Below are 13,491 nucleotides of genomic sequence, written 5' to 3'. Positions count from 1 at the left end.
TTTCTTTTGAAAGTGAAGTCTAGAAGAGAGAGAGACCAAATCAGTTAAAAAAAAAAAAACTTGATTAAAAATAATGGTGTTAATCCAACACCTCATTCACGCCAAGCGTCAACCATCATAATCTCTTAGCCTGACCTTAAAAAAAATAATCCCAGATATGGCTTATCGTGCTCATGCAAATGGTATCGACATCAAAAATATTAAAAATACACTTTTTTTATATTAAAAATACACTTTGATACTCATGAGTGTGTTAAGGTGATGCTTACAAAAATGAAATATCAAATATCGAAAACGCAAACAGCTAAACAGGGATTAATATCATAAGGCAATTTAAATAAAGTGAACCCTTGAATATACTTCATGAATTCACCAAACAAAAATAATAATGTACAAAAAAAATTATTTAGATACAATAATTTAAAAAATAATCAATGTCTAAATATGTCATGTCCAAAATCATTTTTGCATGAAAGAGGAGTTCGCAAGCAAGGAAATCTAACTCAAATCAAATCATTATAAACAAGAAAAAAGCCTCTATTTTTTTTTTTTTTACTTTTCCTTTTATTACTTTCTGAATTGACCTCTAAAGAAGCATGTGAAAAAGTATACATGAATAGTTGAATACGTCAAGCATGAATCATTGCATCACAAAACTGCTTGTAGAGTTTGCCAACTTTTTCTTTTGTTTATTACTATTGCTTCTTATGAACTAGCCTTCCAAACCATGATCAATATCTCTCTCCTAGCTATCCTGAGACAGAAGGATTCACAGGAAAATTCCTTGCTATTTAATCTCTAAAAGAAACATGCTTGCTCTTTTGCTTCTACCAGTAGACCAGCCATCATAGAATGAGTCATCTGAAAGGTTCAACAGGTGCAGATTCTTCAAGAAAGTGTGCTGCTTGAAAACATTCGGCAGCTTCAACTAATGATGATGCTGTACCCTCAGCCTTGTGAAGAAGGCCAAGATTATACCAAGCAGAAGCGTTGAATCTGTCGTGCCGTAGCGCATCCATCAGAAAGCTTTTAACTGCTGGATTTGATTTATTACTGCATCGTTTAAGAACTACAGCAGTGGAGATTATGCTAAGGACATGGCCAGGATCAATGTCCAAGGCATCACCAAAAGCTTTTAGAGCCTCTTTGTATTGACCTTTTGCTTCGTACACTATGCCTGTGAAATTTAACAAACAAAACAACCCATATGTCTGAGAAAGTGAGAAGCAACTAGAATGGAAAACTTCATGAGTATTCACCATGTTATCAATTTCAATAAGATTGTACAATATGATACAACTTATTCTGCTGAAAATAGCACACTTTCATCAATATATCATGCTACATATGTTTATGATTTTTGAAGCTGTTATATATGGTACTTTGTGAAATATATTTAGTTATGCACGTAGACAAAGGTTAGATTGTCATCACTATCAACAAATTTGGATTATGTTATTAGATCTATTTCATTGTTTTATTGTTATTTGGAGTATGCCCCCGGGGTCTCATCCAATCTTTTGGCACCTTAGTGCACCAACATATTGCATAGCTGTATATAAAGAATACCCCAAATAAACAATATTCTCCACATCAAACAATATCTGGCAGTTATTTTCAAGTGATGAAAACCTGTTAGCATCCTTTTCGTCTCGGGGAAAATTAAATGGAAAAAAATAAACTCAAAAATAAAAATCAGATATATTTACCTATTGCATGACATCTGGAAGCAGAGAGTGGTTTGATGGCCTCGGATTTTGAAAGACACACCTCTGCATCGTGCCACTGTAAAAGACTGATATATACATAAGCAATATCATGCCATATTTCCACTTCCAAGTTCCTAGCACGATCTCTATTGTCCTGTAATGAGGTAGGGGAGAAAAATTAAGCAGCTAGAACAATTTGTCTTATTGCACAAGTTAAAATTAAAAATTATTAAAAAGGAAAAGAAAAACTTAAGAGACAAAGAATACAAATAAAATGCATCCAGATTCAACAATGTTTATACTGAAGCAAGAGTTAATTTTTGAAATTCCAAATGCAAACAGTCATTCTAAATTGAACATTAATGGCAATTGCATATGTCTAAATCCTATATAGTCTTGCATGAACCACATCAACTTCAACTCATCCATAAAAAATGCTTCAACACGTAAACTGAGCATTATGCAGGTACAACAAACAAAACATTTATATTTTGTTTTGAAAAACAGCACATCCTGGTAGATTGCATCTAAGACATGAATGGTAGACCTAGAAAGCAACCATCTAGTTGCGGAGCACATTCCGTCACCAAATAGTTTGACAGATCTGCAGACAACCGACCATAAACAGCAAATACAATAAGATGAATTTAGTAACGAACAATGTTCAACAAATCCTTGTGCCTGATTTCTTTAAGTAAATGTTCTTTTAATGGATCTTTAAGGAAATGTTAAGGTATGTATATTTCAACAATGTGGTATACAGTATGACTTAAAAAATGTTTTTATAGCAAATACAGTTGATCAAACTAATGCCACTAACTAATAAATAACAACTCTTAAGCTTGAACTTGGAGAGAATGGGGATTTAGTAAGTATGTATCCTAGTAATAGCCAAGTATGAGTTGAATAATTCTTCAGGCACAATGTGTGGACTGTTCGGATTCCAAAATATGAGATTGAGATACAATGGAATGATAAATAATAGATTTGAAATTATGACACTTCAAGAATGTAGAACCCAGACAAACCTAACACCCTCTTGAAAGGGATGTGTGACTATGTATGCTACTATTTTAATTGAATGAAACCCTTATTCAAGGAGGTAATATCTGGCATATAGGAAAAAGAAAAAAAGAAAAACTCTCAAGAAAAGAAAAATACTACACAATAAGAATGTGTTCCTATTCAAATTCTAAAGGGAAAGAATAAGAAAGCTCAATTGAAGGAAAAATCAGCATAAGTTATTACAACAGCAAACTGATAGAACTGAAACCTTATATAGCTTCTTCCCAGAACCAAATCCTTTACTCTGAATTTGAAGAACAGCAAGTAACTGCGTATATGTCTCAATGGCATTCCTTAACTGGCCCTGTGCAATTTGAAGTTTAGCTTTTGTTCGCAACAAATCACCCTGATCCCATTTTCCAGTTTGATCCAAAGCAGTATTGACAATAGATTCAGCATCCAAAAACTGTTTTTGAGCAGACAATATCCGGGCTAACAATAACCATCCTTTAACATTAGAACCACCTTCCAGTTTTAGAAAGCACTTTGCATAATAAAATGCAGCATCCAACTTCCTTTGTTCTGCGTATTCTAAACTTAGATGGTATAGTACAAGGGGGTTTCTCATTCTGCCAGCAGTTTCTAGGGCGTGAAGTGCCTCAGATTGTCTCTTAAGCCTCTCAGAATCAGAAGCAGCCAATTTCGAATGTGCTGAAAGTGAAACACCAAGAAAGAAATTGGCATGATTTTCTAGCTGATTACATCTACCATCCAAGTTTTGAAGCACTCGCTTAGCAAAGCTTACTCCTTCTTCCGCAAGAGTAGAGTTCTCACAACAAATCTTAGAAGCCATTAACAAACCAGGAACATGGTGTTGATCCTCTCTACTCCTCAACAACTTTCTGAGAAGATCCAGGGCTACCAAGTCCTTACCTGCTCCATAATAACAAAGAGCTAGAGCATAGTACCTTTCACTTCGATGGATAGTCGCAGGAAGCAATTCTTCCAATTGATTGGCTAAAGCTGTCAAATCGCCTGAAACAGACAGAGCAAATGAAAGGTGGTCTAAAATTGAAGGATCCCACTCGATTCTATTCAGAGAGACCTTTCTTAATAAAATCATTAAAAGAAGTATAGCCTCTTCTATGTTGTTTCTAGGCACAAATGAGCCATCCATTTGGGAACGGAGATTAGGGGGTGTTGCTTCTCCTCCACTATAAAGAAGAAAAACAACGAATTCTTTCTGAATCTTTGCTATAGTCTCTGCATCAAGATTCCAATGATGAAGGAGTGCTCGTCGGTAAGACAAAATAGATTCACGTGGACAATCAGCAAGTTTCCATAATTCTGGAAGCAGCTCAACTGCCTTGTTGAGGGTCTCCTGCAATTTACATTCAGCACCAAAGTTATCAGGCATGCCTTCAGGCAATGAAGACTCCACTATATCCAGAATAACTTTGCAAGATTGGGCAGCCTCTGCATGAATGATTGGAAAGATACATTAGAATATGCTATGACTTCTCATTCTCATGGAGCTTATCAATTTCATAGTTTTCAAAACCACTCAAGTTCAGAAAAACTCCATCCTTTCATCAAACAATTTCTGCCAAAAATGTCAATATTGTGGTTACTGGAATCTCCAGGTAATGTAGTTCTCAGGTAAAAAAGATGGACAACACAATAATCAGGTCAAGTAACAGGGTATATCGGGAGGGGCCATATTATGGAAAGTAGCTGGCCGAAAAGGATTTACTAGGTGCAGATTGAAAAGGAAATATGCAACAAAAACCCAAATCTCTTGAAGTGAAAAAAAAAAAAAAAGACAAGACTTTGAATCACAAAACCAGTGGGGGTACCTTTAAACCTTTCAAGAACCTGCAAAGATTTTGCTTTTAGGAATACAGCTTCCAATAGTAAGCCAACAGAATGTATAGACATTTGTGGTTCAGCATGATTTTGAGAATGTCTCTTGCGGCGTTCTCTGCTTCGGGAAAGGGCGATTTTGATCTTAGGAGTCACAACACCTATATCTATTCCCTCAAAGACATGCAAAGCAGCTACTATATTCCCTTTCTGATATTCATATCTTCCTAGCAGAGCTCTAGCTTCCTGCACATTATAGACATGTTTTTCTTTAAATAATAATAGTAGCCATAGATAATCACTAATTTAAAATAAGAAGAAACACATACACAAACACACTAAGTTACTGGCTTTATTGACTTAATTTAAATTCTAAAGTCCAAAAAAATTGCATTGTTTAAATCTAATAAATGGACATCAGATCAGACAAACAACATGCAATAGCCATGATCTCAGAAATATAGAAACCAGTGCCTTGGTCATATATTTAATTAAGATGAAGTATTTTGTCAAACAACAACAGATAGATGCCGACTTTCCAGTGCACAATGACAAGCATAGACAGAAAAGTCTGAAAGTAGTTTATACATCCACACCACAAATAACCTAAACAAGAAGAAACCATGCTGACAAGCCTGCAATCATTTCAAACATATATATATATATACACTCTCAGTCTCTCGAGGGCCTAGAGTAAATAACAAAGAACAAATCATATCTGACTATTCAGTATAACAACCAAAGGTAAGGTGTTTTGATGAAATCAACCTCATAGTTCAAGATGCCACTCTCACGTAAGGATGATTCAGCTTCTTCTATGTTGCCAGTGTCCGGCTTCTTATCAAACTGTTCAGCCAGGCAAGAATTTTCACTAGCTGAAAAGTCCTTGATTGCACTTGCAAGAGATCCAGATGACGAAGGAAACAACACTTCATCGTCAGCTCCTCCCAACGACTCCCCGGAGCGTAGGCACTTCATTATCTTCCCTGCAAACTCACCTCCCTTCCTCTCTCTCTCTAATCCTGCTTCTTCCCATACTTCTCCTCTTCACTCAAAATTCTGCAAATCCAGCAATGTCACACACAATTCAAATCTCAGACATCACAAAAAACAACCGTTTCAGAACCTTATACTCTCCTGTTCATGCATTTAGATTAAGCAAAAATCAAGAGCGCCGCAAATTTGGAATTTCCAACAAAAATGTTCGTACTGGGTAAACTGTATGCAGTGGAATTGAAATCCCATAACAGGAAAAACAAACACAACAGAAAGATTATAAAGTAATTAGAAAACAAGTATAACCCTTTAAGTCAAAAACCACAAACCCCACCACTAAAAAGTAAAATTCGAGTCAAACCCATTCAGATTCCCTCATCTTCGTTCTGTTGTATTGACGCAAACCCCTTTAAAATTTGTATATGTCAAATAAAATTGAGAAAAAGGATAATGGAGCCAAATTCACAAAATTGAAACCGACCCACAATGACTCAGCAACTATAAAATTCATAAGAAGGAGGGAAAAAAGGCAAATCATTTCCACAAAATTTGCTAGTGAATTCAGTTGAGCAAAAGGTTTAAACTTTGAACTTGAACCGTGTGAAACCAGTAGAGTGTAAAAGAAAACAAGAGAAAAGAAAGCTCTCACCGTTTGAATTTCCAGAAAGAAAAGCAGAGGGTGCAAAAAACAGCAACACCCATTACTGAATTTGAGCAATCAAATCAAAGCCACCTTTGAATCGACGAGAGCAACAAAAAAAAAAAAGCAGAGAACCTTTCGTTGTTTTACTTTTCTATGCTTCTACTCTATTTTATTTTATTTTCCTCTACTTGTGTGTGTGATGATATTTACTTGAAGTGAAATTGGTGTAGAAACAGAAGAGAATGAGAATGGAAGGAAGAAGATCTGACAGAAACAGCAACAGCAATGAGAGGGTATGTATTGTATGTATGGTTAAGGTTAATGTTACAACTGTTGTGGGGCCCAGTCCAGTAAATGTTTTATTACCGCTGGTAACAGTAACAGCGGAGGGAAAGTATTTGCCACGTGGAATAAGTTTCAAAGTCGTGCGCTGGCTCTCATTCACTCTTCACACTCACTCATCAATTTATTATTATTTATTATTAGTAGAATAGAATAGTACACACGCCTACAACAACGATTTTTTTTTTTCACTTTTCTTATTCAAGTCATTTTCAAAATGACACAATTAGCCCCATCAATCATCATATCTATCCCTAAAGTTGACATTGTCAGTTTAATTTCCAAAATTATTATAATTTTATAAGTAATATTGTTGTGGAAATTTTTATATTTGCTATGAAAAATTCAAAAATATCACCTAAAATTTGTAGGATAATTGACGTATAATTAAAAAACTTTTTTCTTTTTAATTTGTGTTTCTTAAAAAAATAGTCAAATGACTACTTTTGTACCCAAAAGTGTTATGCGCTGTGAATTTATAGGGGTGTATTGGATTGGGATTTTGAGAGAATATTTTGACAAAAACAATCTTGAAGATTTTAAAAGATTATGTGGGATTGTATTGATTTTGTGGGATTTTAAAAGATTTTTTTTAAAAGACTTTTTACAATCAGGATTCTTAACCCAAGATTTTAATGGATTTCTAACACAGATTTTTAAGATTTCAAAGTACTTTATGAATTTTTAAGATTTTGAAAGATTAATACATTTTAAACAAAAAAATAACAGAAGTTACAAAAGTGAATGAAAAAGATGATAAATAAATTATAATGTTTGAATAAAGAAAATAAAAACGATAGAAATTTTAAACCTTTTAATAACAAAGTCATTATTGCCTAAAAAAATAATAACAAAGTGATTCTCACTTCATGTTCGCCTAATTATTAGCATTTCTCCACATATCTGAACCTATATTAGTCCTCCATATATTAGCATCTTCTCGTTCCTGCTCTTGTGTTTGAACAATGGGTTCATGATCATTGTCTTCGTAATTTGGTAACACTAAAGATGAAGATGAAGACTCGTCAGTAGGTTCCACTGGAAATTCATCAGAACGACATTCTTTGCGAAGAAAATTATGAAATGCTGCACATGCCAACACAAGTTCTGCTTGTATTTTAAATAGAAATGGAGGTGCTGACTTAAAAATTGTGAACCGCGATTTAAAAATACCAAATATCCTCTCAATCACATTCCTTAAGGATGCATGCCGAAGATTAAATAATTCCTTTTCATTTTCAGGGTCATTACCGTGACCTGCAAAATCTTGTAGATGATACCGTACACCTCGATATGGGGCTAAAAATTTACGTCGATTAGGAAATCCACAATCCACTAGATAATACTTACCTTGGGGCACTTTAAGTCCATTCTTCCTTGCCAAAGCATCACTTAACACCTTGGAATCATGTGCTGAACCCTCCCACCCGCTAAGAACGTACATGAATTCCAAATCAAAGTTACAAGCAGCTAATACATTTTGTGATATATTTCCATGACGATCACGATAACTGCTTACATCTCGTCTTTTTACTGATGCGGGAATATGTGTATCATCAATAGCTCCAATGCAATCCTAAAGTGTGTGTATCAATAATCATAAATATTATTATAATAATCACAATTATAATTATAATTTTGTTATAATTAGATAATGATCACATACCTTAAAATAAGGATAAAACCTTGTGCTTTCCCTTATTTTTGCAGGCACAGTTGAGCCTGGTCTAACCATTAAATCAGGTGCTAATGAGTTCAGAGCTTTCAAAATCTTGTGAAAATTTTCACTTGTAGCAAATTGTGATCGGCCAAATGTATTGCGGATTACACAATATCGAGTGTTCTGGCCGACAATCTGTAGGAATGATGCAAGCATTTCTTCAACACAAATAAATCTTGTATCCTCCAAAGGTGTTTTTTCTCTTATAATCGTGCACAACTTTCGAAATACATCAGGATACATCCTATATACTTGTCGAAAGATTGCAGGATCATCGTTTAATGCTTTGTGTATATAGTCATATCCCCGACTAGTAATTTGTCGTCGAGTTAATGGACATTCAATATGTTCACCACGCATCATATTCAAAAACTGATTTAATATATCTATTAAAGCATAAATTGTCATCACATATGTGTATGTGGCTTCATAAAATTCTTCATTTGTTTCCTCGTCATCTATATCTTCATCATTTGTATCTTCATTATATATATCTCCATCCATTTCTTCATTCTTTATGTCATGGTCATGGTTATAAGTCAATATCAAAGTTAATATCAAAGTTAATACAAATTCATATATAAAATAAATATAACTAAAGTTTAACCACAACAATTTCACAAAATATATAACCTAAATACTTCAACCATAATAGTTCGACCAAAAAACAAACCAAATATTTCAACCAAAATACAACCATAATAGTTCGACCAAAAAACAAACCAAATACTTCAACCAAAATAGAGACCCAAAAGATATAGTTCAACAAACTCACGATGTTTAAAATAATATGTTAATAATAGATGATCAAAATATTAATTATTCCCTAACTTAAAGTTTATCCAAGATGAGCGTTCTTCTGGTGACATCTTCAAGAAAAAATCTTTTTTTGCTTTAGTATTTAACAATTCAGCTGTCTTGAAACGCGTTATGTCATCCAAATTTGGAATTTCTTTTATAACATCCCAAATAATACCCTCGAGCTCTCTATCTCTATCTCTATCTTTTTCTCTTTTCTCCATCATGTTGGATATTTTTTCAAAATTCACAGCAATAGTCCCAATGCCAACAGAAAGATTTTCCAGAACGTTGCCTTGATTGTTGATCCCAACAGCGCTTGAACTCCCTCCATACTCGGATCTCCTTCGCTTGTGACAGTTTTGTTTTTCTATGGGAACCTCTGAATCTAAAGGGGGGTGGGATGGTGGACTTGGTTGGTTTGGTGATGGAGGCTGATATGCTGGTTCATAGTTATTTTGTGTTATGAATGTATCACTATTAGGATCATATGAAAATTCTTCTATCCCAACAGTTCTATTTTCTGGCTCAAAAGTTGTTGCATCAGTATCATCTGGATTGACTGATATAGAATTATTCTCGCTAGAAACTCCACCCCCAACAACGATCTTCAAATACTCATAATCAACCATACTTTTTCCTCGAAGTTTGCTGTGACTTGGGTGGGACTAAAAAAAAAATCATTGTTAATATACTACAAATATTATAATTTACTAAATTTATAACTATTAATATATTTAAAAGATTATGAACTTAGCTCACCTTTAAGTAATCTTTCCATACATCCTCATGAGCAGTGAAAGTTTTTCCAATTGGGTCCCATCCAAAGCCAGAGTTGTTGAGCATAAGGGTTGACATCATGTTATACTGGTTTCGAAACCACTTCATCCGACTCAAATAATGACTATAAGTTTTAGGGAATTTAGTTTTTGCATTGAGTTGAGGAAGTATTATTCGTTCTACATTTTGTTTGCTAAGTGACCCATTGGCATCACGCAATCCCCTATTCATAGCATCCACCAAGAGGTGCAACAACTCATTGGTATCCTCCATAGTCCAAGATACATAATTATCTTTTTCTCTACTCTTTCCTTTGTTATTTTCTTGTGAATCCCCCATTTGATCGCTAATATATATATAAGAAACTAGTTATTTGACAAAAATAGTTATTGTTTCCTAATTGTCAAAAGTATAGTGACTATATCCCGAATAATATACAATTCAATAGAAAAACCAATAAAAAACTACCTAATAATAAAATAAGGGTCATGCTAACATGCACACTTAGGGCACATGTTAAGGATACTTCCATTAGTAACTATGTCTTAAAAACAACAATTTTTGACTTTTAATACACTAACAAGTGTCTTAAGGGCACATGTTAGCATTTTCCATAAAAATAATACTCATATATCATAAAATCATTTAAAAAAAAACTATTAACAAAATAACAATAATAATAACACAATAACAATTAAAAAATTATTAACACAATAATAATAATAATAACACGCTATCAAAAAAATAATAATAACACATTAATAATTAACATTTTAATAATAACACAAGAAAATAATAATAATAATAATGGACGTTGTAAAAAAACAAGTTGAAGAAACAGAAAAAAAAAAAGAGTTTTTTATTTTGATTTGCATATACAGTACTAAAAAAAAAGCAATATGAAATCTTGATGCATATCAATTGTCATTCTTTTGATGCATATTCATTGCCTGGACGTTGAAAATAATATGAATACGAAATCTTGAAGCATATACAGCACCCTTTTCTTTTGATTTGCGTAATATACATATAGTATGAACAATATTGACTATCGATTGCCATTAAAAAAATAGGTAAAATTGATTGAAAAGTTGTAAGAGAATGAACCTGGTAGTGGTTTGTGTCTTGTTCGGCAGGAGAAGAAAAAGTCTTTGGAAGATTATGAAAAGTCTCAAGGGTTTGAGTGAGATTGTTGGAGGAGTATTTTATGTGTATTTCTAACTAAAAAGTCTCTCAAAATCCATTCCACAAAAGAATCCATCAAAATCTATTTACTTTTGAATACCAAAAGACATTTTAAAAGTGGTAAGAAATCTCAATTGAATACCAACAGATTTTATTGCCCTGAAAAAAAAATCTTTATTGTCTTATTTGAATACCACAAGATTTGTTTATATTTTATAAAAGTCTTGATTGAATACCACAAGACTTTTTAATCATAAAAAAATCTTTTAAAATCCTTTGAAATCTTAATCCAATACACCCCCTTAGTGTCTAACAAAAAAAGTCTTTAAAAGTGTAATTTATGTTAATCCAAAATTTAACAAGTTATGTGATTTAAGTGATAATATAAACATATTTTTTATTATATAGTAATGGTTTTACGATCTCTAAAATAATATTATGACATATTATTATAAAATAAATATTGAAATAATAGTTTTGTAATTAAATTTAGCACTTCTAAATAAAATTATGATCAATTTACAGTCATCGCACCATTAATTTTTAATTAATCAATACAAAATTTCTAATTCAATTTATTGACATGGTTCACTACTTTTACACGTATAAATAAATAAAAATTGAAGCAATAAGTCATTGAAATATATATCAGTACAATTTTTAATTCGATAAATTCATATCAATTATATGATTGTTTCAATTATATTAATTAAAATAATACAAGATTTATATATATACATATATCCTCAGTTGTTTATATATTTTTGTATGCATTTTTATACATATTTTCTAATAAATATTTATAAAATAAAAAATTATAATTTATAAACTTAGTACCTGTACGTGGCACACGAGTCATACACGAGTATATAAATATGAAACTCATTTTATACGTATATCAATATCAGAAACTCGTTTTATTAAACTTGCTCGTCCACCAACTTGTAAGTGTAAGTCTGTAAGTGAAATATGATTATGTAAACTCTCAAGTCTCAACATATAAGAGACTATATACCAGATGATTCAACTATCTTTAAGAATATGATATACATTAAGGTAAGAAGAATATAAACACCAATCTACACTAGTTATTGAATCCATATGTAGGCAGTTTAGAATCATAAGGTCCTGACTCTAATTTTTTAGGAAAGTTTGTGTTGCTACGTAACAATGATATACTACACCCAAAAGATGCTAGATGTAAATATGGAGCAAAGTTCATAATACACGATAGTAGGCACGGTCCCTCCAACAAGAGGTTTCAATTGATGACATCTTAGATGCCATGATTCTAATAGAATCAATCTTTTGCATTTGAAAAACACCAATCTTCGTAGGATGTTATATGTAATCAACACATTCTGATATATTATATGCTTTCATATATGCATACAATCATATACATAAGTACATTCACCTTGGTTAATAAGCATATTGAAACACGATCGTCATGACCAAATGGCTAATATATAGCTTTTGACTCAATTAATTAGTCGCTACTTTTACCGTACTCCACATTTACAGTTATTAATCATCCTAAAAAAAATAAAATGGAGAGAGATCGGAGTTTTGACTTCTGACAGATTGCAAATTTTGAATTTTGTCACATGATGCGGCGTGCTAGTCAAAATAAAATATTGAAGTTCGTAAGCTCTTAGGCAACCAGTGCCTAATTTTAAAATAAAATTAAATTATAGTCATATGGGTGTGGCTTTGACTTCTTTTCATACCATTTTTCTCTCTTGGTTTTTTTTTTATGGAATTTTCTTTTTCTCTCTTGGTAGAAAACTCTTTTCTAAGAAATTCTTTGGCATTTAAGGCATAATTGAATAGTTATAATTGGTTAAACTGTTTGTGCTTTGAAGATGTAAAATTATATTTTTAAGTGAACTTTTTTAATGAAAAAATTATACTTCCACAAAATGACAAGGTTATAATTTATAGTTATCAGATTATAATAATATTAATCATTACAAGATAGAAAACAAAAATAATATAATAATACTTTAATTATATAAAAAATAGCTAGGTTTCAAAAAACAAATAACTCTTCATCTAATCCTTTTTACTTGGCATGTTCTAACTTTTAAATCAAGATCATAACTTGGAGAAAATGTGTTACTCTAACATGTTTGGGTTACATAACTTACATACGGGTATTTTGCACATTCAAAAACATTATTTAGAATGTGTAAGTTGTTTTATCTGAATATAATATTGGATATCTACCTATTACTAAGTCGTATGCCGAATATGTAAAATAAAGTAAGAGAGAGTTAACGGGTGGGGCACACAGGGCACTATAATTATTGGGCCATGCCACACCATTGACCGAGGTAGGGCAGCCAAAACGCCTCATTGAAGATGATTCATGCACATTGACAAGAAGGAAAAAAAACAGAAATGAAAAAGAAGAAAAAAATGATAATGAGATGATATATGTATGCATG

At 32.4% G+C, this 13,491-nt stretch overlaps 3 protein-coding genes across 3 annotated transcripts; all 3 read right to left on the bottom strand.

The window, feature by feature from the left end:
• Positions 1–519: 519 nt before the first annotated feature.
• Positions 520–6,503, bottom strand: LOC114371220 (protein NPGR2-like). Its single transcript, XM_028328665.1, has 6 exons — positions 6,223–6,503; positions 5,346–5,636; positions 4,571–4,823; positions 2,983–4,190; positions 1,710–1,863; positions 520–1,177 (listed from the first exon to the last, which is right to left on the bottom strand). The coding sequence occupies exons 2-6, from the start codon at positions 5,553–5,555 to the stop codon at positions 858–860; spliced, it is 2,145 nt and encodes a 714-aa protein (XP_028184466.1). The 5' UTR covers positions 5,556–5,636; positions 6,223–6,503; the 3' UTR covers positions 520–857.
• An 815-nt stretch (positions 6,504–7,318) lies between these two features.
• Positions 7,319–8,100, bottom strand: LOC114369486. The gene has a single exon (XM_028326717.1). It carries the CDS (start codon positions 8,000–8,002, stop codon positions 7,436–7,438), a length of 567 nt encoding a protein of 188 aa, XP_028182518.1. The 5' UTR covers positions 8,003–8,100; the 3' UTR covers positions 7,319–7,435.
• Positions 8,101–8,959: 859 nt separating this feature from the next.
• LOC114370228 (uncharacterized protein At2g29880-like) lies at positions 8,960–10,146 on the bottom strand. Its single transcript, XM_028327524.1, has 3 exons — positions 9,839–10,146; positions 9,328–9,744; positions 8,960–9,007 (listed from the first exon to the last, which is right to left on the bottom strand). Exons 1-3 carry the CDS (start codon positions 10,127–10,129, stop codon positions 8,960–8,962), a joined length of 756 nt encoding a protein of 251 aa, XP_028183325.1. The 5' UTR covers positions 10,130–10,146.
• Between the last annotated feature and the right edge of the window lie 3,345 nt (positions 10,147–13,491).

The sequence above is a fragment of the Glycine soja genome, chromosome 10, assembly GCF_004193775.1.
Source record: "Glycine soja cultivar W05 chromosome 10, ASM419377v2, whole genome shotgun sequence".
In the NCBI taxonomy this organism is placed as follows: domain Eukaryota; kingdom Viridiplantae; phylum Streptophyta; class Magnoliopsida; order Fabales; family Fabaceae; genus Glycine; species Glycine soja.
The sequence above is the reverse complement of the archived record's forward strand: the minus strand, read 5'-3'. Positions and strand labels throughout refer to the sequence as shown.

Bases quoted from the DNA above. Each gene is read 5' to 3' on its own strand.
- LOC114370228 (XM_028327524.1), bottom strand. From the start codon at position 10,129: ATGGAGGATACCAATGAGTTGTTGCACCTCTTGGTGGATGCTATGAAT. The intron at 9,745-9,838 runs GTGAGCTAAGTT...TTTTTTTTTTAG, and splicing joins TATGGAAAGATTACTTAAAG to TCCCACCCAAGTCACAGCAA. The intron at 9,008-9,327 runs GTGAATTTTGAA...TTTTGGTTGAAG, and splicing joins TTGGCATTGGGACTATTGCT to TATTTGGTTTGTTTTTTGGT.
- LOC114371220 (XM_028328665.1), bottom strand. From the start codon at position 5,555: ATGAAGTGCCTACGCTCCGGGGAGTCGTTGGGAGGAGCTGACGATGAA. The intron at 4,824-5,345 runs GTTGATTTCATC...TATAATGTGCAG, and splicing joins GTGGCATCTTGAACTATGAG to GAAGCTAGAGCTCTGCTAGG. The intron at 1,864-2,982 runs GTTTCAGTTCTA...ACCTCATTACAG, and splicing joins CTGGGAAGAAGCTATATAAG to GACAATAGAGATCGTGCTAG.
- LOC114369486 (XM_028326717.1), bottom strand. From the start codon at position 8,002: ATGTACGTTCTTAGCGGGTGGGAGGGTTCAGCACATGATTCCAAGGTG.